Here is a 25,495-nt window from a genome sequence, read left to right on the forward strand (position 1 = left end):
CAGGAAGTGGCGAATCAACATGTGAAGATGTTGAAGGTTCTAGTCATGGATCTTTACTCAAGTCTCAGACCAGACATGAACGAGGAGCTTCTAGGATCTTCCTGAAGAGGTGAGTTTCTCACACCATCTTACTCTTTTAAACCTTCTTCAGTGGTCATAATGTTTTATCCTGCACTACTTTTTTAGTCAAATACACATTTAAAACAAATCATATTTGTAATATGTTTTAATAAATTCACATAAAAAGTGCTTAAAACCGTTTTTCTGACTGGTTTTTATTTAAAAAATCTTTTCTACATGCAAGAAGAAAGAGTTTTTCATGCTCATTTAAAAGTACTTTGCTTTAATTTGATTAGATGTGGAATGTTTTCTTGTTTTCAGCCACAGAGAGAGAGAGAGAACAATGAGGGAAGGAAAAAACATTTGAAAACAAGTCACAAAGATACTTGTTGCTACAGAATAAACTATTAAACAGCAACTGAACTTGAAGAGCCAGGATTTGACATGAAATTCAAGTTAAATATCTAAAGAAAATCATGATAATAAGGGAATAAATGAAGGTATAATTGCATGTTTATGGTTTTAGCGGAAATAAATATATACAAAATACATTTTGTTTTATTCCTTAACAAGCTTAGCTTCTTTGTTTTCATTTTATTTATTTCATGTATTCTTGATTGTAATTTAAAAAAGATTATGGTATTGAATTCTGTGCACTTTCAAGTGATTGAACCAAACAATATCTGATCATTTCCTTAACTAGATATTTCTTTAAACTCATGATAAGATCAAATACCATTTTAACAATTTAATTGAAGTTTTTTTTATTTCATTCACATTCTTATTACTTACTTTATTTGACATGCTTTTTTTAGGGGTTTATTTTTAATAGAGTTAATCTCTGTGGCTAGAGACCTTGGCTCCTGCAAGGGTTTGAATAATAGATACAACCAAAACAATACATTTTAAGGACTAAGAATACATGTTGCATAGATGGTGATGGTTTTAGTTCCATTAACATGTAGTAAAGGTATATATAAATGTACTTATTTACTGTATTCATGTAATAATACACGGGACATATTCATGCAATGTTCAAAACATGTGAATCAATGGATTTATTTTGTATTTTATTATGTTTTTACATATTACTTGCCTTATAATTTACATCACTTGTAATACACATTACGTTAAGGTAAAAATAAAATATTTATTTAATTAATAGTAATCAAGGAGAAGAATGTGTCAAAGGTGTTTTAAATATATATATTTTAAATGGTGCTGAGGAGTGGCTGTTGACCTTTAGCTCTGGATGTACGAGTGATTTAACAAAACAAAAGAATCATTACTCTGTCATGTGAATCCATATCTGGGATAATGTGGAATGGATTTCTTACCCTGACCATGTCATGTGACCCCTTTTTTGATTTGTTTTTAATTGTGTTTCCCCGTCAACGTCTTTTGTTTTCAGATGTTGTGAGGCGGTCCCGGTTCTGCTCCAGCCGTGATGTCGGACCATCGCCCTTCGGCGCTGCTGGAAGCCTGCATCGTGGTCGGAGCGTCAAATGACAAACTGCAGGAGATTTACAAGGTCAGGCTTCACGCATGGATTAGTGAAAAAAAACAACAATAAAGAGCTTCAAAAAACATAAAAAATATTACCCTACCGTATTTTCAGCACTATAAGACGCACTTAAAAGCCTTTAAATTTCACAAAAAATGACAGTGCGCCTTATATATATATATATATATATATATATGAACATTACCTGGTGGGTGACTTGTTTACAAATACTTTCATGACTCTTCGCCAACACGCTGTGGGCGGGATTACGTCATTGCGTTATAACGACGCATGTCACATCATGGAGTGAGATTACTGACACCGTTTTGAGAGAGTGTGTCTTGGTTGTTTAATACTCAAAACAGTTATTTTTTTGAGCAAAATCACTCTCCTGGGCGCCACAACATAGTCCATTCATTGAAGGTGCGCCTTTATAATCCGGTGCGCCTAATAGTGCGGAAAATACGGTAAATCGTCATTTGACTCTTTGCTAGCTTACGTTTGTCCCCTCATTTTTTAATTAATAATTACATATCTATTGCTAAAACTTCCTTTTTTTTAAGATGATACACTTGATTAACTCCTAGTATTGTGTGATTTAGTGAAGGTACATTGCGTTTTTTTAATTTTAAATATATCAATAAACATCTCTCAATATGTTATCTTTATGTTTACTAGTAAAAATTGCCTTAAACGTTTGTTTAGTTGCATTATTATTCAACTTAAACCCATTAAAAACAATTAAATAATTGTATTTTTATGTAGAGAATGCTACTTTTGGAAGTGTTTTTTTCTTATTTCCTTGAGCACCATGAAGCAAATGAATCTTCTTCACTTCTCGTCTTCTTCTTCTTCTTCTACGCAGCATGCCACGATATCGCTCAACAACAACGGGACGCCGGAGCGCCACCCGCTGGAGCCGGAGGTGCTCCACGTCTTCGCGCCGCCTTTTTTCAGCCGGACGCAAGCGGACGGCGACGCGGCGGCGGCGCCATCACGTGGTAGAGCTCGCCTCGCCTTCCTGAAGAAGAAGAGGAAAGACGTTCCGACAGTGGAGACCCTCTTGAGTAACGACTCCCTTCTTCCACTGTCAGCTGACAAAATACATCGTTTTTTAAAAATAATCTCAATTATCCCAAGACTCAGGGGCCAAAGTTTGCCCGTCAATTCATTTATGTGTCCCTTACTGTATCACAATAATATTCTAGCCATTTAAAATGATAAATCAACATTAGTAGAGACACCAATGTATAGTAACCTTAGTTATGGACTACTCAATAAATAACCATGTTTTTGCTTGATAAAAAAACATTTTAAAATGTAACAGAAAATAAGAATATATGTCTTTTTAAATATACATTTATACTCATTTTTACAAAGAATATATTTAAAAAAAAAGAATAATCAAGGTAGGAATTTCCCACTTAAATTTAGTTCCTGACAAAATTCAACCAAACTTTCATAAAATCCACTTTGAAAATTGATGAATTTAAAAGATAGTATATATTTTTAAATATATATAAGATAGTATATATATATATAAGATGGTACTGACTCTTTCAAGAAACATCTTAAGACGTTTTTATTTTTTCAGGTTGATTTTCTGGAACTCCTGTGTTGTTCTCAGTATTATCTTGACCTTTAAAGTATATATTTTATTGAATTTTGTGTTGTTTGTTTAACCGCTTGGGGCCCTGGTCTGGAAAAGCGCTATATAAATACAAATTACTTAATTACTTACTTATATATTGTTATTTTATTATTATTATTTATTTTCAAATGAAAGTACAAATCCAGGTATAAAAATACAAATTATACTTCATGCACGTTCTGCCCTCTAACGGCTAAGCATCGTGGTGCTAACCCCATAGCAAAACTGTTCAAAGGTGACATAACACTTGCATTTTCCTGACATACATGACATTATTCAAACCCTTGCAGGAGCCAGGATCTCAAGACATAAACACAAACTTGATTTTAAATAAACCTTTTAAATAGTAAAAGTTTTAAGCAGAAACCATATGTTTATTGAACCCAAATTTCCACTTTCTATCCCAGGTGGCTTTGCTTCAGACAACAAACAAGAGGAAGGAAGTGAAAACATCAGCGTTCCCAAAGACATTGACCTCATGGTGTTGCCTCAACTCTGCTTTCCTGGTATCGTCCGCCTCCTTCATCTGCGACTTTACAACGTCCGACTAATGTTTTTGTCTTTCATCCCAGACGGGCTGCAAGTGACGAGCGAGCATCGACGCGAGCAGTTCCACTTCCTGGCGTTCACTGATGTCTTTGGCAACCGATCCCACGGAGTTGTCATGCAATGTTCTCGACCCATTCTGGTATAATCAATTATGCCTTATTATTATTATTATAGATTATTATTAATGAAATAAATGATTATTTTGCATCTAAATCAACGTTTTTTTTATTCCAGGAAGGTTCTGTTGAGTCCAAAAACGGCGTCGGGCCCTTAAAGTGTTCCCGTCTTTACTCGTCCTACAGTTTCTGCGTCATATCCAAATACCCCTACTTCAACGCCGTGAAGGACTGTCTGTCATGGTGAGGGGTCGCTGGTGCGACAATGTTCTACTTGTGCGCCGGACATGTGGCTTTAATATCATTAAGTGGAAATATGACATCGTGATCCTTTCGGCTATAAAAAGACCGTCGACATCTTCTCTTCTCTCTTCCGCAGCTTGCTAATGCAGCTCAGGACTTGCCGTCTGTCGGAAATGGAGGACCGGGTGAGGGGGTTCGCGGCCAAGCTGGCCCTGGTGCCGATCCCTCCTCCGGGACAGCTGCACCTGGTGTGTGTTTTAGCTCAGCTCTCCAGTTTTTAATGTCGGTTTTTTTTTTTTATACTCTCGCACTCCCGCTCCCCAGACGTTCAACTTTCACCCCCTCACCATCCACTTGCCGTCCGGAGAAGATAAAGATCACCCTGCGGTGGATTTAGACCTGCACCTTCCGTTCCTCTGCTTCAGGCCACAGGCTCTTCTTCAGGTGCCGCATACACAGAGATATAAACATTTGAATTTGATGTTAATGTTTCGACTTTTCTCCGGCATGTGCAGGTTTTGTCTTGCCTGCTGCAGGAGCAGAGGGTGGTTCTGTTTTCTGCGACTTGGGCGAGACTGACTCTGGTGGCCGAGAGCTTGTTGCTCTTCTTGATGGTCTGTAGCACTTACCGTATTTATTGGAACAAAAGTGCACTTGGAATCCTTTAATTGATGTATAATAGAATAATAATAATAATAGTAATAATATATTTTGCCCTTCAATCCGGTGAACTTTAATTGTGTTGTACTTTCTGACCACAAACAAATTTCTTGTAGTAAAATAGTATTACTCCGCAAAACAGGAATGTTTCAGAATTTTACTCTGGGAGGCTTTGTAGTATTACTCTACTATGTTTCATAGTATTACTCCATGAGGCTCTGTAGTATTACTCCATGATGTTTTGTAGTATTGGTCTGCGAGGCTTTGTAGTATTACTCCATAATGTTTAATAGTATTACTCTACGAGGCTTTGTAGTATTATTCTGCGAGGTGTTGTAGTATTACTCTAAGAGGCTTTGTAGTAGTACTCTAAGAGGTTTTGTAGTATTACTCCATGATGTTGTGTAGTATTATTCTGCAAGTCTTTGTAGTATTACTCCAAAAGGCTTTGTAGCATTACTCCACAATATTTTGTAGTATTACTCCATGATGTTGTGTAGTATTATTCTGCAAGTCTTTGTAGTATTACTCCAAAAGGCTTTGTAGCATTACTCCACAATATTTTGTAGTATTACTCCATGATGTTTTGTAGTATTATTCTGCGAGGTGTTGTAGTATTACTCTAAGAGGCTTTGTAGTAGTACTCTAAGAGGTTTTGTTGTATTACTCCATGATGTTGTGTAGTATTATTCTGCAAGTCTTTGTAGTATTACTCCAAAAGGCTTTGTAGCATTACTCCACAATATTTTGTAGTATTACTCCATGATGTTGTGTAGTATTATTCTGCAAGTCTTTGTAGTATTACTCCAAAAGGCTTTGTAGCATTACTCCACAATATTTTGTAGTATTACTCCATGATGTTTTATAGTATTATTCTGCAAGTCTTTGTAGTATTACTCTAAGAGGCTTTGTAGTATTGCTCCACAATATTTCAAAGTATTACTCCATGATGTTTTGTAGTATTTTTCTGCAAGTCTTTGTAGTATTAATCCACAATGTTTTGTAGTATTACTCTGTGAGGCTTTGTAGTGTTACTCCACGATGCTTTGTGGTATTACTGCTTTATTTTCCAAGTAGTACTCAGCGAGTCAAAATAGAATTATACTATGAAACCTTCACTGCACTTAATGCACCTGATAGAACGTCTACAGGTCGTTGACTTATGTTGAGCCTTATAGTCTGAAGAATACGGTAATGAACTCATGGCTGTCAGATAAATAAGAATCATTATCGTAACAGACGTCTGACGATCACTGTTTCCTCTCAGCCTCTGTCGTGGCAGCAGCCGTACGTACCGGTTCTGGCCCGGAGCATGTTGGACTTCGTCATGGCGCCGACCGCCTTCCTCATGGGCTGTCATCTCAGCCACTTTGAGGAAGTGGCAGCGGTGAGTCAAGTGACTACACGTGAGGAGAAGATCGGACCGACTTGACCCCTGGTTCTTCTAGGAGACGGACGACCTCATCTTGATCAACATCGATAACGGAAACATCTCCAGCTCGTGCTCGGAGACCGTAGACCTTCCTGAGATCCCAGCAGCTGCTGCAGACTGTTTCACTCTCAGGTCCAGCACTACTTTTTTTCTTTGGTCTTTTTCTGCGGTAATACTCTTAGTGGCTTTGTAGTATTACTCCGTGAGGTAGTATTACTCCCCTCCAAAGGGGGCGCTGCTTTTTCCACGTTATTTCAAAAATATTTTGACTTTTACATTTAAGTTATAGGTATATTTCAATAAAAATCCAAAGTAAATTATTTTTTATTTTTTAAATAAAGTGCATTTATATGAATGTTTAATGTTTTGTCCATTTATTTTTATATTAATAATATTAAAGCAAAATAAAATTATATGCATGTAAATTACCTTTACTTACCTTTAACCTTTTACTTTTGCCGTACTTTGTTACGTATGTTTCAATATATTTTGTTGACATTTTTACGTCATATTTGTGTTTAGTTTTGAGAATTTTGTACAATTATTATTGCAGTTTTTTTTTGGCCCCCGTTATATAATGGGGGGGGGGGCTTTGGTAGTGATGGGCTGACGAAGCTTCATGAAACCGTGTCATGTTCTTTAGAGGTCAGTAGGTGGCGCCATCACTTTAAGAATGATATGATGTTTCATTAGAACAGTTGTTCAAAACAAAGGGAAAAAAGAGACCGCCATCTAGTGGATTCTAAAAATAATGACACTGCTTCATGAAGCTTCATCAGACCACCTTAAAATATAAACTGTTTTTTATTGACTTTCTATATATATACTTCTAGATTTATTTATATTATAACTTGATGTTCAATGATATCTTGGTCCATATGTATGGATCAATGTTGGATTCATGGTGGTTCATGTTCTTGGTTGTATTTAACTGAAGTCCTCTTACAGATGTCAGGCTCTGCAGAAGCACTTCGATCTGGACCAGTGTCACCACGCCAGCTGCATGGATATAGACGCTCAACGCGCCCAGAAGAGGACGTGGCAGCACCACCTGAACCACGACATCCAGAGGATCACGCTAGAGCTGATCGTCAACATCTTCAGGTGAAAGATGTAGTCATTTCCACTTTGACATGAAGATTTAAACCACAAGACTTATGGAAACTTGAAGCTCTAGATGTTCTTCAAAACGTTGTTAAGGGAAAAAAAGCCTTTTGTTGTTTCAAAGCTTTAATAGTTCCTGATTTCTGAACAAAAATGTTTCATTGTAATACTCCACAATAGTATTACTCCACAATGTTTCATAATAATACTCCACAAAGTTTCATAGTATTACTCCACATTTTTTTATTGTATTTAGTCCACAATGTTAAATGGTATTTACCCCACAATGTTTCATAGTAATACCCCACAATTTTTCATATTATTACTCCACAATTTTTTATAGTATTTACTCCACAATGTTTCATAGTTATACTCCACAATGTTTCATAGTATTTACTCCACAATGTTTCATAGTATTTACTCCACAATGTTTCATAGTATTACTCCGCAATGTTTCATAATAATACTCCACGATGTTTCATAGTATTACTCCACAATGTTTCATAATAATACTCCACGATGTTTCATAGTAATACTCTACAATGTTTCATAGTATTTACTCCACAATGTTTCATAGTATTACTCCACAATGTTTCATAATAATACTCCACGATGTTTCATAGTATTACTCCACAATGTTTCATAGTATTACTCCACAATGTTTCATAGTAATACTCCACAATGTTTCATATTAATACTCCACACTGTTTCATAGTAATACTCCACAATGTTTCATAGTATTTACTCCACAATGTTTCATAGTAATACTCCACAATGTTTCATAGTAATACTCCACAATGTATCATAGTAATACTTCACAATGTTTCATAGTATTACTCCACAATGTTTCATAGTAATACTCCACAATGTTTCATAGTAATACTTCACAATGTTTCATAGTAATACTCCACAATGTTTCATAGTAATTGTTTCAAAGCGTCAATAGTTCCTGATTACAGAACAAACCAAACAGGTCGTGATGTTTTGATTTACGTGTAAATGTTTCTCTAGAGACGTGAGCGGTCACCTCAACTACGAGCACAGAGTCTTCAACAGCCAAGAATTTCTCACGACCAGAGAAGCCTCCGAACAGCTTTTCTACAAAACTGTGAGAAGAAAAAATATATTCAAAATACGCTTTTTTTTCATCAATATTGTTTAAGATAAAATGTAATAATCAAAGAAAACTGTTTCCAGGTTTTAGAGACGCACATCTTCCACTCCTTTCTCAAGGATCGCCTCAACAAGAAGATGGACCATTATTCCCGCATGGATCTCGGAACTCGATCTGAGATGCAAAAGTAAAAAAACACCAAAATACTTCAAACAGTATTCTCTGATTTTGTGGCCCTTTATAAAGGTGGGGAGCCTCTGCAAGGCTTTGTAGTAATACTCCACAATGTTTCGTAGTATTACTCCACAATGTTTGGTAGTATTGTTCTGCAAGGCTTTGTAGTATTACTCTGCAAGGCTTTGTAGTATTACTCTGCATGGCTTTGTAGTATTACTCTGCAAGGCTTTGAGTATTACTGCATTTTTTTTCGTAGTATTATCCTGTAAGGCTTTGTAGTATTACTCTGCGAGGCTTTGTAGTTATACTCCACAATGATTGTAGTATTACTCCACAATGTTTACTAGTATTGTTCTGCAAGGCTTTGTAGTATTACTCTGCAAGGCTTTGTAGTATTACTCTGCATGGCTTTGTAGTATTACTCTGCAAGGCTTTGAATATTACTGCGGTTTTTTTCGTAGTATTATCCTGTAAGGCTTTGTAGTATTACTCTGCGAGGCTTTGTAGTTATACTCCACAATGATTTGTAGTATTACTCCCCAATGTTTACTAGTATTGTTCTGCAAGGCTTTGTAGTATTATTCCACAAGGCTTTGTAGTATTACTCTGCAAGGCTTTGTAGTATTATTCTGCAAGGCTTCAAGTATTACTGTGTTTTTTTCCGTAGTATTATCCTGCAAGGCTTTGCAGTATTACTCTGCAAGGCTTTGTAGTAATACTCCACAATGTTTCGTAGTATTACTCCACAATGTTTAGTAGTATTGTTCTGCAAGGCTTTGTAGTATTACTCCCTACCCTTTCGTAGTATTACTCAGCAAGGCTGAAGTAGTAATACTACTTGCAGAGTAGTATTACTCTGCAAGGCTTCGAGTGTTACGGCGTCTTTTTTCGTAGTTTTATCATGCAAGGCTTTGTAGTATTACTCTGCGAGGCTTTGTAGTTATACTCCACAATGTTTAGTAGTATTACTCCACAATGTTCAGTAGTATTACTCTGCAAGGCTTTGTAGTATTACTCTACGAAGCTGTGTAGCATATTCCACAGGGCTTTTTAGTATTACTCCATTCTCTTTAGAACTATTACTCTGCAAGCCTTTGTAGTATTACTCTATAAGGCTTTGTTGCATATTCCACAAGGATTTGTAGTATTAATCCACGCTCTTTCATAGTATTACTTTGCAAGGCTTTGTAGTATTACTGCGCTATTTTTCGTAGTATTACGCTGCAAGGCTTTGTGGTATTACTCTGCGAGGATTTTTAGTATTACGACAAAAGATTTTGTAGTATTACGACAAAAGATTTTGTAGTATTACTCTGCGATGTTTTTTAGTATTACTGTCCTTTTTTTCGTAGTATTACTCAGCGAGTCACCGTCGAAATCATACCGTGAAACAGTTTCGTAATCCTTGTCCCCGCCAGGATGAAGGCGATGGTTGAAATCCCGCGCAGGCCGACCATGCAGGAGATCCAGGCCCGGAGAAAAAGCTCGTACACCGAGCTCGCGACCACCAAGAGGATCGGGACCAGCCTGCCGAACCTCGGAGAAGACCAGACCCTCACCCTGAAAAGAAACTCGCTGACCCGGATCCTGGTGCCCGACACTGGTGAGCGAGGAGTTGCCGGTTCTGTCATCTGTGATCGATTCATCTTCCTGTCTTCCTCCCGTCAGCGCTGAAGTCTCCTCAAAAGCCAGTGAAGGTTTTCCAACTCCCTGACTTCCCACCATCGCTGTCCTTCAGTTCAGTCCAGAACTACTACAGCGAGCTGATCCAGCTCTTGAGCAAGGCCATCCTGCTGTTCCAGAACGAGAATTCCACCCTCCTGGCGAGGTATTACGTCGACACGTCTGAAGAACCTTTTTCTTCTCCCGTCCAACGACCGCCTTCCCTCGTAGGTTCTATTATCTCCGCGGCTTCATCAACTCGCTGTGTCTGCGGCGTCTGGAGGCTCTCAGCGACTTCCAGACGCTCTACAAGACGGACTCGGCCATCTTCCCCACGCAGCTGGTCTCCTGGCTCGCCGACTCCCTGCAGCCGGACGAGAGGCAACAAGCCGACAAACTGCCCGAACTCAAGAGGCTCATCCTGAAGGTCACTTTTAATCTCTTAGTATTTTCTGTATCTCTTAATTAGGTAGGCGATGAGCAGGCGATGAACTTAGTTGGTTTTTGTTGGCGGATTACCATCTGGATCCACGGGGATTTTGAAGGATTCATCACTCTCTGAGAGATCCTGAGCTTCTTCTGTGCAACAGATTGCAATGAATCACAGTTTTAATGCTTACAAAAGGTGATAAATGAACCATATAAAATGTGAATGCTTGGCAGAGGTATGAGCTCGCTGAGTTCAGTTCAAAAATGTTTTAGGTACACACTACCATTTGAATAATTTCCCTGCTTAAACATCTTATAAAACATGGCAAATAAAAACAAATAGAATGTATTATTTCAGATTTTTAAATGTATTGTTAATTATGTAATAATTTAATTAAGTACTAAATTGTAAAATATGAGATAAATCCACTTTATTACTTTCTTTTTTAATTTTCACAAAATTGTCTTTGATGGGAAAAACTACTAGAAGATATATATATATATATATATATATATATATATATATATAAACTTGAACTATTTTTGAATAGTTGATGTTTAATATTGTTTTAAATGTAAAATGCAGTTTGCTCTCGCCGTTTTTAAGATCACCTCCCCTACCTTTATAAAGGGCTGGATATTTAGAGAATGCAGTATTTTGGTGTTTTTTGACTATATATATATATATATATATATATTCTAGTCCAACTTATTTGTTTTTTAATTAACAGATATAATGTGAAATTAAAATAAAACACGTCCTTTATATTACAAAACTTACTAAATTCACTGCGGCCCCGATGTGGCCCTTTTATTGTATTTATGTGGCCCCCATGAGGTCAAAGGTCATGTAGAAAGTAAAAAATGTATCTTGTTTATTTCAATGATTCATTACTAGTCCCTAAATTAACTTTTTTATAGATATTTAGCTCTACATTTTAGCTTATTTCGTGAATTTTATTACTGTATTTTATACTTTTCGCTCCTTTTATCTAATGCTCGACGGCCCCTCGCTTCACTGTGGCCCCTGAGGAAACGAAACTGCTTTAAAAAAAAAAAGTGTCCACTCGTGCCGAGTCATCGTCTCGACGTCACAGGTGAAGATAGAGAACGAGAAGTCGTCGGTGGAGCCCGACGACCACGTGAAGAAGTTCGAGCTCCCGAGGAAATGTCTTCACCGGGAGGAGTTTGTTCGCTGCGTCCAAGAGTGCGGGATCGTGAAGGACGTGGCGACCATCCATCGCCTGTTCGACGCTCTGACTCATGGTGAGAAGAACTGATCTGTCACTTCTTGTCTCTTTTACGTCAATATAACACATTTGATGGGTTTTATTATACATTACTTTAATAGTTAATTCATTTAATATCATTTCTATGGTGCTTTTATTATCATTAATTGACTGTTTTCCACTTTTATTTTAACAATTTTCCAATTTTTGGGGGAATTTCTTCCAAAAACATGTTCACATCCAATAACTTTTGGCCGTTAAATTTGCGGCACTTGGATCGTAGTCTAATGTGTTTTTTTTAATTAAATATATGATGGATAAGGAATAAAATAATTGCATGAAAGTCTCAAAAAAGGCAAATTCAACCATTTTTATCGCGAAAAGTTGAAATCAGGCAGACCCTGTGAACATATTTAAATGTTACGCAAATGTTGAAAATGTAACTTCCTGAAGTCCCAAAAATACAGAAAAATTTGAGCTTTTTTTTATATTGAAAAGTTGAAATAATGGCCAAAAATCAACATCTCTAAAAATGAAAAATGGTTAAAAAAAAAATCAAAATTCAATATCAGGCAGACCCTGTGAACATAAATGTATATTGCCCAGAAATAATTTCCTGAAGTCTCAAAAAAGGCAAAATTCAACCTTTTTTATTGCGGAAAGTTGAAATAATGGCCAAAAATCAATGTCTCTAAAAATGGGAAATGGTGTCAAAAAAAACAAATTTCAATATGAGGCAGACCCTGTGAACATATTTAAATGTTGCGCAAATGTTGAAACTGTAACTTCCTGAAGTCCCAAAAATACAGAAAAAATTGACCGTTTTTTCAATACGAAATGTAGAAATAATGGCCAAAAATAAACGTCTCTAAAAATGGTGTAAAACAAATACAAAGTTCAATATCAAGCAGACCCTGTGAACGTAAATAAATGTTGCCCATGAATAATTTCCTGAAGTTTAAAAAAAAAAGGGAAAATTCAACTTTTTTTATTGCGAAAAGTTGAAATAATGGCCAAAAATCAGCGTCTCTAAAAATGGAAAATGGTGTAAAAAAAACAACAAAGTTCAATATCAGGCAGACCCTGTGAATATATTTAAATGTTGCCCAAAAATAATGTTATTTCCTGGAGTCTCAAAAAAGGGAAATTTCATCCTTTTTTTTGCGAAAAGTTGAAATAATGGTCAAAAATCAACGTCTCTAAAAATGGTGTCAAAACAACAAAGTTCAATATCAGGCAGACCCTGTGAACATGTTTAAATGTTGCCCAAAAATAATGTTATTTCCTGGAGTCTCAAAAAAGGGAAAATTCAACTTTTTTTTTATTACGGAAAAGTTGAAATAATGCTCAAAAAGAGTCATCACTAAAAATGGGAAATGGTTTCAAAAGAACAAAGTTTGATATCAGGCAGACCCTGTGAACATATTTAAATGTTGCGCAAATGTTGAAAATGTAACTTCCTGAAGTCCCAAAAATACAGAAAGATTTGACCTTTTTTTTATTATGAAAAGTTGAAATAATGGCCAAAAATCAACATCTCTAAAAATGGAAAATGGTATCAAAAAAAAAGTTCAATATCAGGCTGACCCTGTAAAAATAAATGTATATTGCCAAAAAAAAGTAATTTCCTGAAGTCTCAAAAAAGGGAAAATTCAACTTTTTTTTATTACGGAAAAGTTGAAATAATGGTCAAAATTAGTCATCACTAAAAATGGGAAATGGTTTCAAAAGACCAAAGTTTGATATCAGGCAGACCCTGTGAACATATTTAAATGTTGTGCAAATGTTGAAAATGTAATTTTCTAAAGCCTCAAAAATACAGAAAAATTTGACCTTTTTTTCATTTTTTTCATTTCAGAAAAAAAAGTTTTTTTTTTTTTTTTTCAATGAATGACCAAAATCAAACATCCAGTAAACGAGTATAAAAAAAAAGTTTGAAGCCACGCAGTTGATTCTCGACCTCGCAAATTGAGTTTGAGAACTGAACCTGACCTGACACCAAGAGAAAAACAAGACGCCAAATATATCCGATAAAGTCGCTCAAAGGAGGGGAAACTAAACGTGACAAATTGGGAGCAAATGCATGAATTAGACAAAACATCTTTGAAGAGAAACATGAGCGGGAAGCGGATCTCATGTGACGAGGGGCGAAAAAAGGATCGAGGCTCTTTTTATTGCGAGTTCATCATGTTTACTTGTCAGTGAAGCGTCTCAGAGCGAATCGATTACCATGTTTTTTTTGGTCACGGATAACGAGAAAAACACTTCAAATCCTTCTGTGTTTTTTTTGGGTCCGGCCACGGCAGGACAGTCGAAGCTGGTGGAGCCGGAGCTCTTCAGACGCTTCTACACCTTCTGGAAGGCGACGGAGTCGGAGGCGCAGGACTTCAACCTGCCCTGCGAGGTCATCGAGCACCTGGACAACAGCGAGTGCGTCTACAAGCTCTCGTCCTGGGTCAAGACGTCTCACGGCGTCGGCAAGATCGCCATGACCCAGAAGCGCCTCTTCCTGCTCACGGAGGGGAAACCAGGTTATCTGGAGATCACCAAGTTCCGAGATATGCAAGTAAGAAGCAACAAACCCCTGTTGCTTTTTTTTTTAAATTGATGACTGGGCTCTTTTTTCCTTCAGGAGGTAAAGATCGCTTCATTTCCCTTCCTGCTGGTTCGAATCCCGTCACTCCGTATCCTGACGGCCGGTCGCCTATTTGAGGCCAACTTGAAGGATGAAACTGAACTCTGGGATCTTTTGATAAAAGAGATGTGGGCGGGACGCAAGATGGCCGACCAACACAAGGTAAGACACGACGTCCCTTTTTAACCATCACTTGCAGATAACAAATAAAAAATTTCACGACACATGACACCGATAAATGAGAACATAACATACATCACGTGCATATAACAGATAAAATGTTCACGACACATGACACCCATAAATGAGAACATGACATGCATCCCCTGCATATGACGAATAAAATATTCACGACACATGACACCCATAAATGAGAAGATGACATACATCACCTGCAGATAACAAATAAAATACTCATGACACCCATAAATGAGAACATGATATACATCACCTGCATATAACAGATAAAATGTTCACGACACATGACACCCATAAATGAGAAGATGACATGCATCCCCTGCATATGACGAATAAAATATTCACGACACATGACACCCATAGATGAGAACATGACATACATCACCTGCAGATAACAAATAAAATACTCATGACACCCATAAATGAGAACATGATATACATCACCTGCATATAACAGATAAAATGTTCACGATACATGACACCCATAGATGAGAACATGACATGCATCACCTGCATATAACAGATAAAATGTTCACGACACATGACACCCATATATGAGAACATGACATACATCACCTGCAGATAACAAATAAAATACTCATGACACCCATAAATGAGAACATGATATACATCACCTGCATATAACAGATAAAATGTTCACGACACATGACACCCATAGATGAGAACATGACATGCATCACCTGCATATAACGGATAAAATGTTCACGACACATGACACCCATAGATGAGAACATGACATACATCACCTGCAGATAACAAATAAAATACTCATGACACCCATAAATGAGAACATGATATACATCACCTGCATATAACAGATAAAATATTCATGACACATGACACCCATGAATGAGAACATGACATACATCACCTGCATATAACAGATAAAATGTTCATGACACATGACACCCATAAATGAGAACATGACATACATCACCTGCAGATAACAAATAAAATACTCATGACACCCATAAATGAGAACATGATATACATCACCTGCATATAACAGATAAAATGTTCACGACACATGACACCCATAGATGAGAACATGACATGCATCACCTGCATATAACGGATAAAATGTTCACGACACATGACACCCATAGATGAGAACATGACATACATCACCTGCAGATAACAAATAAAATACTCATGACACCCATAAATGAGAACATGATATACATCACCTGCATATAACAGATAAAATATTCATGACACATGACACCCATGAATGAGAACATGACATACATCACCTGCATATAACAGATAAAATGTTCATGACACATGACACCCATAAATGAGAACATGACATACATCACCTGCAGATAACAAATAAAATACTCATGACACCCATAAATGAGAAGATGATATACATCACCTGCATATAACAGATAAAATGTTCATGACACATGACACCCATAAATGAGAACATGACATACATCACCTGCAGATAACAAATAAAATACTCATGACACCCATAAATGAGAACATGATATACATCACCTGCATATAACAGATAAAATATGCATGACACATGACACCCATGAATGAGAACATGATATACATCACCTGCATATAACAGATAAAATATGCATGACACATGACACCCATGAATGAGAACATGATCAGGTCTGATCGTTTCTGGGGTTGTTTTTAAAAAAAAATTCCAGGACCCTCAGTACGTGACTCAGGCGCTCACGAATGTCCTCTTGATGGACGCCGTCACGGGTTCTCTGCAGAACTCGAGGTCCATCAGCACCGCCTCCAAGCTGTCATACTTGCACACCGTTAAACACGAAGGTCAGTTGACGCCTTCGGGGGCCACGGTACATGTGTGACCATTGTAGGGGCCGTCCTTCCAAATGACAGATGGAACATTGGAGGAAAAAATACCATGATATCATGGGAGAATTTTGCAAAAAAAAACAATGTATTTGTCATTAAAAATAACATTTTGTTTTTGTTCTATATATATTTAATTTAGAGATATTGTATATATTTCTAGGGATTGTAAATGTGTCATAAATCCACTTTTCTTTCATTTTAAGCAACATGAATACTTCAAAGATCATACATTTGTAAATATGCGTTTAAATATTTGTCATGGGAAAAGGAGCAGAATTGTTATTAACAAAAGTGATGAATAACATTAATAAATTTCACCAAAGGAACATTATAGAAGAAAGCACTACACAATACATCCTACATGACATCCATAAATGAGCACATGACGCACATCATTTTCACATAAATTGAAACTCATTAATGAGCAAATAAAAAGCATCATTTTCAAATGATACATAAAATGTTCACATGACACCCATGCATGAGAACATGATATACATCACTTGCAGATAACAAATAAAATGTTCACGACACATGACACCCATAAATGAGAAGATGACATACATCACTTGCAGATAACAAATAAAACAATTTCACGACACATGACACCCATAAATGAGAAGATGACATACATCACTTGCAGATAACAAATAAAACAATTTCACGACACATGACACCGATTAATGAGAACATGACATACATCACCTGCAGATAACAAATAAAATACTCATGACACCCATAAATGAGAAAATGATATACATCACCTGCATATAACAGATCAAATATTCATGACACATGACACCCATGAATGAGAAGATGACATACATCACCTGCAGATAACAAATAAAATACTCATGACACCCATGAATGAGAACATGACATACATCACCTGCATATAACAGATAAAATATTCATGACACATGACACCCATGAATGAGAACATGACATGCATCACCTGCAGATAACAAATAAAATGTTCACGACACATGACACCCATGAATGAGAACATGACATACATCACCTGCAGATAACAAATAAAATATTCATGACACCCATAAATGAGAACATGACATACATCACCTGCATATAACAGATAAAATATTCACGACACATAACACCCATAAATGAGAACATGACATACATCACTTGCAGATAACAAATAAAATGTTCACGACACATGACACCCATAAATGAGAAGATGACATACATCACTTGCAGATAACAAATAAAACAATTTCACGACACATGACACCCATAAATGAGAAGATGACATACATCACTTGCAGATAACAAATAAAACAATTTCACGGCACATGACACCGATTAATGAGAACATGACATACATCACCTGCAGATAACAAATAAAATACTCATGACACCCATAAATGAGAACATGATATACATCACCTGCATATAACAGATCAAATATTCATGACACATGACACCCATGAATGAGAAGATGACATACATCACCTGCAGATAACAAATAAAATACTCATGACACCCATGAATGAGAACATGACATACATCACCTGCATATAACAGATAAAATATTCATGACACATGACACCCATGAATGAGAACATGACATGCATCACCTGCAGATAACAAATAAAATGTTCACGACACATGACACCCATGAATGAGAACATGACATACATCACCTGCAGATAACAAATAAAATATTCATGACACCCATAAATGAGAACATGACATACATCACCTGCATATAACAGATAAAATATTCACGACACATAACACCCATGCATGAGAACATGAGATACATCACTTGCAGATAACAAATAAAATGTTCACGACACATGACACCCATAAATGAGAAGATGACATACATCACTTGCAGATAACAAATAAAACAATTTCACGACACATGACACCGATAAATGAGAACATGACATACATCACCTGCAGATAACAAATAAAATACTCATGACACCCATAAATGAGAACATGATATACATCACCTGCATATAACAAATAAAATACTCATGACACCCATAAATGAGAACATGATATACATCACCTGCAGATAACAAATAAAATACTCATGACACCCATAAATGAGAACATGATATACATCACCTGCATATAACAGATAAAATATTCATGACACATGACACCCATGAATGAGAACATGATATACATCACCTGCATATAACAGATAAAATATTCATGACACCCATGAATGAGAACATGATATACATCACCTGCATATAACAGATAACATATTCATGACACATGACATCCATGAATGAGAGCATGACATACATCACCTGCATATAATAAATAAAATATTCATGACACATGACACCCATAAATGAGAAGATGACATACATCACCTGCATATAACAGATAAAATGTTCATGACACCCATAAATGAGAACATGACATACATCACCTGCATATAATAAATAAAAGTTCACGACACATGACACCCATAAATGAGAAGATGACATACATCACCTGCATATAACAGATACAATGTTCATGACACCCATGAATGAGAACATGACATACATCACCTGCATATAACAGATAAAATATTCATGACACATGACACCCATGAATGAGAACATGACATGCATCACCTGCAGATAACAAATAAAATGTTCACGACACATGACACCCATGAATGAGAACATGACATACATCACCTGCAGATAACAAATAAAATATTCATGACACCCATAAATGAGAACATGACATACATCACCTGCATATAACAGATAAAATATTCACGACACATAACACCCATAAATGAGAACATGACATACATCACTTGCAGATAACAAATAAAATGTTCACGACACATGACACCCATAAATGAGAAGATGACATACATCACTTGCAGATAACAAATAAAACAATTTCACGACACATGACACCGATAAATGAGAACATGACATACATCACCTGCAGATAACAAATAAAATACTCATGACACCCATAAATGAGAACATGATATACATCACCTGCATATAACAAATAAAATACTCATGACACCCATAAATGAGAACATGATATACATCACCTGCAGATAACAAATAAAATACTCATGACACCCATAAATGAGAACATGATATACATCACCTGCATATAACAGATACAATATTCATGACACATGACACCCATGAATGAGAACATGATATACATCACCTGCATATAACAGATAAAATATTCATGACACCCATGAATGAGAACATGATATACATCACCTGCATATAACAGATAACATATTCATGACACATGACACCCATGAATGAGAACATGACATACATCACCTGCATATAATAAATAAAATATTCATGACACATGACACCCATAAATGAGAAGATGACATACATCACCTGCATATAACAGATAAAATGTTCATGACACCCATAAATGAGAACATGACATACATCACCTGCATATAATAAATAAAAGTTCATGACACATGACACCCATAAATGAGAAGATGACATACATCACCTGCATATAACAGATACAATGTTCACGACACATGACACCCATAAATGAGAACATGACATACATCACCTGCATATAATAAATAAAAGTTCACGACACACGACACCCATAAATGAGAACATGACATGCATCACCTGCATATAACAGATAAAATGTTCACGACACATGACACCCATAAATGAGAAGATGACATACATCACCTGTATATAACAGATAAAATGTTCACGACACATGACACCCATAAATGAGAACATGACATACATCACCTGCATATAATAAATAAAAGTTCACGAAACATGACACCCATGATTGAGAAGATGAAATTCATCACCTGCATATAACAGATAAAATATTTACGACACATTACACATTATAAATGAGAACATGACATACATGACCTATATATAACATATAAAATATTCGCGACACAATACACCCATAAATGATAACATGACATACATTACTTACTTACATCACATGCATATAACAAATATTCAGGACTCATGACATACATGAATGAGAACATGACATGCATCACCTGCATATGACGAATAAAATGTTCACAATAAATGAGAAGATGACATACATCCCCTACATATAATAAAATAAATATTCACGACACATGACACCCATAAATGAGAACATGACATACATCACATAACACTAACCATGTTCACAACACATGGCAACCATGAACACGCACATGACTTATAAAGTTCACATGGTATAAATACATTCACATTACAAAATTAATATAATTTTAGGTGTGAGGTAAATAGCACTGATCTTTTTCTATCTAAAAACACAATCATTTTTTATACAGTTGAAAACGTTTTGATTTCAGTTTTGAATAACGGCTCGCTAGAGTTAAAAATGTTTTGCTGTGGGTGGAAATTCTACGATTGTCTTTGTAGCAAAAATTGGTTTGAAGCAAGAATCAGTTTATTTCGAAATGTACATTTGAAACTGAAACTGATTCAAGGATGAAATGAGATCGAAACAAATCACTTTCATCAGAGAAAAAAATGTGTTTTTGCGAAAAGGATGTCGAAATCCTGATGGGAAACACGGACGTAGAGGAAGGTGGAAAACTCCAAAGAGGAAGCAGGAGTTTATGAAATGTCTGGTTTATTTGTAGCTTAACTTGCGATTGTTTCCGTCACCAGCGCCCATGATGATGCCTAAGACTACCTCGGACACTCTGAAGCACAAGATCAACCCGTCTTTGGACCTGGCAGAACCACAGACTGTGCATCTGTTGCTCTACACTCCAGGTACCAGTGCATGGATGTAAACGGTCCAATTAGAAACATGCATAACGAAATAAAGTGGATTTATTATCTTGTGTATTCTGCACATTACATGCTACAAATCAAACAAAGGGAAACTTTCCAGCCTTCTTCGTAAACATCACGACATGGATGTTAATCATGGAATCACATGACTTGTTTATTTAGTTTCTCTTATGCAGGAACCAAAAACAAAACACGTTTTCTCTATCTAGGTCAGTTGACTTGCCTCGACTCGGATGTGGCGATGAACCCGAGGTTGTGGGTCGCTCTGAGCGGAGGTCAGGTGGTCGTGTTCGACGCCGCCTGCTGGTCCAAGCTGCAGGACGGCATCCAGGTCGGAGAGTCGCAGCTGGTGAGGGACAATTTTCGGTTTATTTTTTTTTAAACTTTTTTATTTGGTCAATCATTTCAATTTTTTGAGAGGGTAAACCTTACCATGGATGAATGCATTTGAATTAAATTACACAAGGGCTAAATATCCATAAGTAAAAAATAGTATTGAGCTCCTGCGAAAATATAAAGCTAAACAAAATGCTACAAATAGTTAGCATAATAGCATAAAAATAATCGTTTTCAAACTAAGATTTTCGTCATTAACCACCCACTGTTTCTCATCATTCATCTTTAATCAAATTCACTTCCCTCTTCCTTCATGTTTATTTTCTTCTTTTTAAAAATGTTTTTGTATGGTTGCAGGAATCAATTAGCTTTGTTTGCTAGCTTAGCGTGATCACTGTGTTCTTGCTAGTAGAATATATCAACATGCTAACTAGCATTGTTGTAAAAAAAAAAAAAAAGGTGTCCCTAAACCTTATAACAACCTATCTGTTGTTATAATCTTTATAGTTTAATTTCTACAACAATATATTGTGACATATCGTGATACTGTAGTAACAAGGATATATTTGTAGTATTGTCGAGTACTTGACTCTGGTGTTCTAGTATTTACAGACCACATGACTCTTGACGAAGTCGTAACTTCTTTCATTTGTTTCAAAACCAAAATATGTCCAAACATCAGCTTTAAAAGTATCCTGTATCCTCTCATCCTCAGTTCAAGCCAGGATCTTACAGGATTTCAATGTTCCTTTAGCTGCGGAGGACTTAATGTCTGTGGCCATCTAGTGGCCGGAGGTTTTATTGCAGCCCAAGAATGAAAACGCTGGGAATATTTGCATGTGAATTTTGAAAATTAAAAGTAGAATTATTTTCATTTTATCCACACTTTATCGAAATATAAACCATAGAAACTATGGTAATACATTTATTCGAAATGTTCTAACATTCATAAAAAGAAAAGCTGTAAATAGAAAGTGTTAAATATCTTATGTGTTGAGCAGTGGTAAGATTAAGCTCAAAAAACACTGCCCAACATTATTAAATCATGAACTTGATATAAGAAATGTTACTTTTATTTTGAAGGATCATATAGTAGGGCATAATTCTAACATGAATAAAGTGATTTTTTATTTTTTTATATCACATCTGAATTAATATTTGGTCCTAATTCTATATTTCAGACTAAAAAGTGTTGATTTATATTTATCGTAACATTTAAAACATTCATTCTGTTATTCATAAAACGTGTTTTATGCTTTTAAATGTATACAATCAAAGACATTCTTCAATCATAAAAGTTTCAGTAAAAATAAAAAAGTGCATAATCGTCATAGAATGTCTCTTTATAAATAAGTGAACGTGTTTGCCTGAATGCAGAACTGCATGCTGGGACTGGTCCAGAGTCAGGTGTGGATCGGCTCCCAGGACTCCGTCATCTACATCATCGACACCCACAGCATGTCCTGCAACAAGCAGCTGACCGAGCACCGACAGGAAGTGACCGGGCTCACCGTGGACGGCGCGGATCTGCTCAGGTAGATTTTCTTTTTGAAATACGCATTAAAAGATCGTCTTCTTCTTCTAAAAAAAAAAAGCGTCTCTCCATTCCAGTCCACAGATCTTCTCCTGCAGCGGCGACGGCACCATCCTGCAGTGGGACTCGTCCAGCCTGGAGGTGAAGCAGCAGTTTCAACTCAGCTGTGACCGGCTGACGTCCGTGCAGATCCACGAGGGGTCGCTGTGGTGCTGTAAGAGCTTTGAGACGTAATCTTGAATCATCAGAGAAGGAACCTTCTGCAGTTTGTGAACTCTTAAAGATTAGTTTCCTGTCCGATTCAGGAACTGAAACTCCTTCATTTGTTGTGGATATTTAACTACATTTTGTTGTTAATAACGATCTTATCCTTGTATTTTCACACAAGGTTGTGGCGACAGCATTTTGGAGCTGAAGAAAAATGGAACTCCTCGCCGACGGATGGTTCCTCCTGATCTTCTCCGGAGCACGCTGAGGAGCTTCACTAGCTTCATCGTCTTCCCAGAGGTAATGATACTTTGAAAAAAATATAACTGTTTTTTATTTTTTCGTGCCTCCCATTATAAAAGCATGTGAATAAAATTGGTTTTATTCCGACTTGTTGGTGTAAGTTGATCTATTTTAATGCAAAAGTCTCTACTCCGTCCTGCAGGGGGCGACAAATCGTAGCTCACGGTTTGTTTAAAACATATTTTGTATGTTTACAAATGTTGGTGTAATTCGTGACACCAGACAATAATAATTTTTATAGGCTACGAATTTTTAAAAATTGTTCGATTATTTTGTTATTATGTCTTTTAAAAAAAATGCAATTTATTAAATGATTAGCTTGGTTACTGTGTTCTTGCTATTCATTTTATTTTATAATTGTTTCTATTAAAAAGAAACAATTCAACCTTTTAATATGAAATGTATTGAATTCAATTATTCAAAATATTTCCTTTTTACTTATTCATTAATATTAATATTATTTATTTATCTGTATCTATTAAAAAAAACAAAAAACATTTCAATCAAAAAAATGTTTGCTCTGATATATTTTCACAATTTAATCTTAAGTTCTTAAACCCTATTTAAGGATATGCAATTATTAGTCTTTTATTTTATAATTACTTTAAGCATTATTCGTTTGCAACCTCTAAAAAATTATCTTTTAAGATAATTATCCTTCAAAATAACAGAAAAATGAATGTATTAAATGATTTACTTAAACCAAACGTCTTTTTTTATTTAACATATTGACACATTCCTGCACTAAAGACTGAGCATTAATACGTAATGTTTACCGAGAACATTTGTGTTTTTTTTTTTAGAGAGGTCAGCTGTGGACCGGATCCGTCGACTCACACGAGCTCTGTCTCTGGCACACGACCGGCAGCAAACAATGCTTCAAAAAAATCTCCCTCGCCGGAATCTCTGGAGTCACTTGTATGATCCGAGTCAAAGACCAGGTTTGTCGAAAGAAAGTCGAAGTCGTTCCCTCGTGTTGTTCCATCACGTTCTCAACGCTTTCGCTCCCCTTCAGATCTGGGTCGGGTGTCGCGGCGGTCCGGACTGTCCGCAAAGAAGTCAGGTTATGGTGCTGGATCCTGAATCCCACACGGTGGCCAAAGAACTCCAGGCGCACTCGGACAGCATCCAGACCCTCTGTTCTGCAGAGGACCGCTACGTGTTGAGCGGTTCTGCAAGACGGGATGGTAAGATCGCCATCTGGAAAGTAGAGTAAAAGTTTGACCAAAAAACAATCATTATTTGACTACCTAAGACTTTTTAATTCTACTGAAACGTTACAAAGTATTTCCACATGCTGCTGAAAGTATTTAAACGTATGTGTTTTGAGCCTTTATTTGTAAGACGTCTGTGACCTCCCTTTAAACACTATGTTTTAGTCATAAACTTGCACATCTGTTACAAGTATGAAACGATGTTTAACTGTTACCAATGTGTATCTTCTACTGGAAAAAAAACAACTTCTTTTACGGTCTGTTCCTTGTGTTACCTCGTTCTAGTGATTTCTTAAAGATGTGAAATGACCTTGTTGATCACATGCTTTTATTTGGAAAAAAATAAATAAAAATACACCATAATAAATGTTATATTATATGTATTGTGTTTGTGATGATTTGTTTCAATTCTCAAGTTCATTCATTTCTCCAATGGTTGTTTGAGTTTTCTACATAATTAAGTTCATTTTTTAATTAAATAAAGAATAACT

General features: G+C 36.2%; 1 protein-coding gene across 2 annotated transcripts; it reads left to right on the forward strand.

Moving 5' to 3' along the window:
- Nucleotides 1-23: 23 nt before the first annotated feature.
- On the forward strand, nucleotides 24-25,383 carry LOC148062761 (DENN domain-containing protein 3-like). Of its 2 annotated transcripts, XM_087813222.1 has the most exons (28): nucleotides 24-109; nucleotides 1,472-1,591; nucleotides 2,430-2,631; nucleotides 3,623-3,721; nucleotides 3,788-3,903; nucleotides 3,999-4,123; nucleotides 4,260-4,371; nucleotides 4,448-4,567; nucleotides 4,639-4,737; nucleotides 6,051-6,170; nucleotides 6,232-6,347; nucleotides 7,164-7,319; nucleotides 8,331-8,427; nucleotides 8,517-8,620; nucleotides 10,029-10,213; nucleotides 10,279-10,438; nucleotides 10,504-10,699; nucleotides 11,799-11,967; nucleotides 14,237-14,496; nucleotides 14,563-14,727; nucleotides 16,455-16,584; nucleotides 21,282-21,389; nucleotides 21,620-21,759; nucleotides 23,124-23,281; nucleotides 23,358-23,494; nucleotides 23,669-23,787; nucleotides 24,594-24,731; nucleotides 24,806-25,383. In XM_087813222.1, exons 2-28 carry the CDS (start codon nucleotides 1,508-1,510, stop codon nucleotides 25,004-25,006), a joined length of 3,816 nt encoding a protein of 1,271 aa, XP_087669348.1. In that variant the 5' UTR covers nucleotides 24-109; nucleotides 1,472-1,507; the 3' UTR covers nucleotides 25,007-25,383. The 2 variants fall into 2 exon arrangements, with proteins under 2 accessions (XP_087669348.1, XP_087669347.1); XM_087813221.1 differs by having other exon boundaries at nucleotides 3,623-3,903.
- The last annotated feature ends 112 nt before the right edge of the window (nucleotides 25,384-25,495 follow it).

This window comes from Callionymus lyra, chromosome 17, assembly GCF_982586985.1.
Source record: "Callionymus lyra chromosome 17, fCalLyr1.hap1.1, whole genome shotgun sequence".
Classification (NCBI taxonomy): Eukaryota; Metazoa; Chordata; class Actinopteri; order Syngnathiformes; family Callionymidae; genus Callionymus; species Callionymus lyra.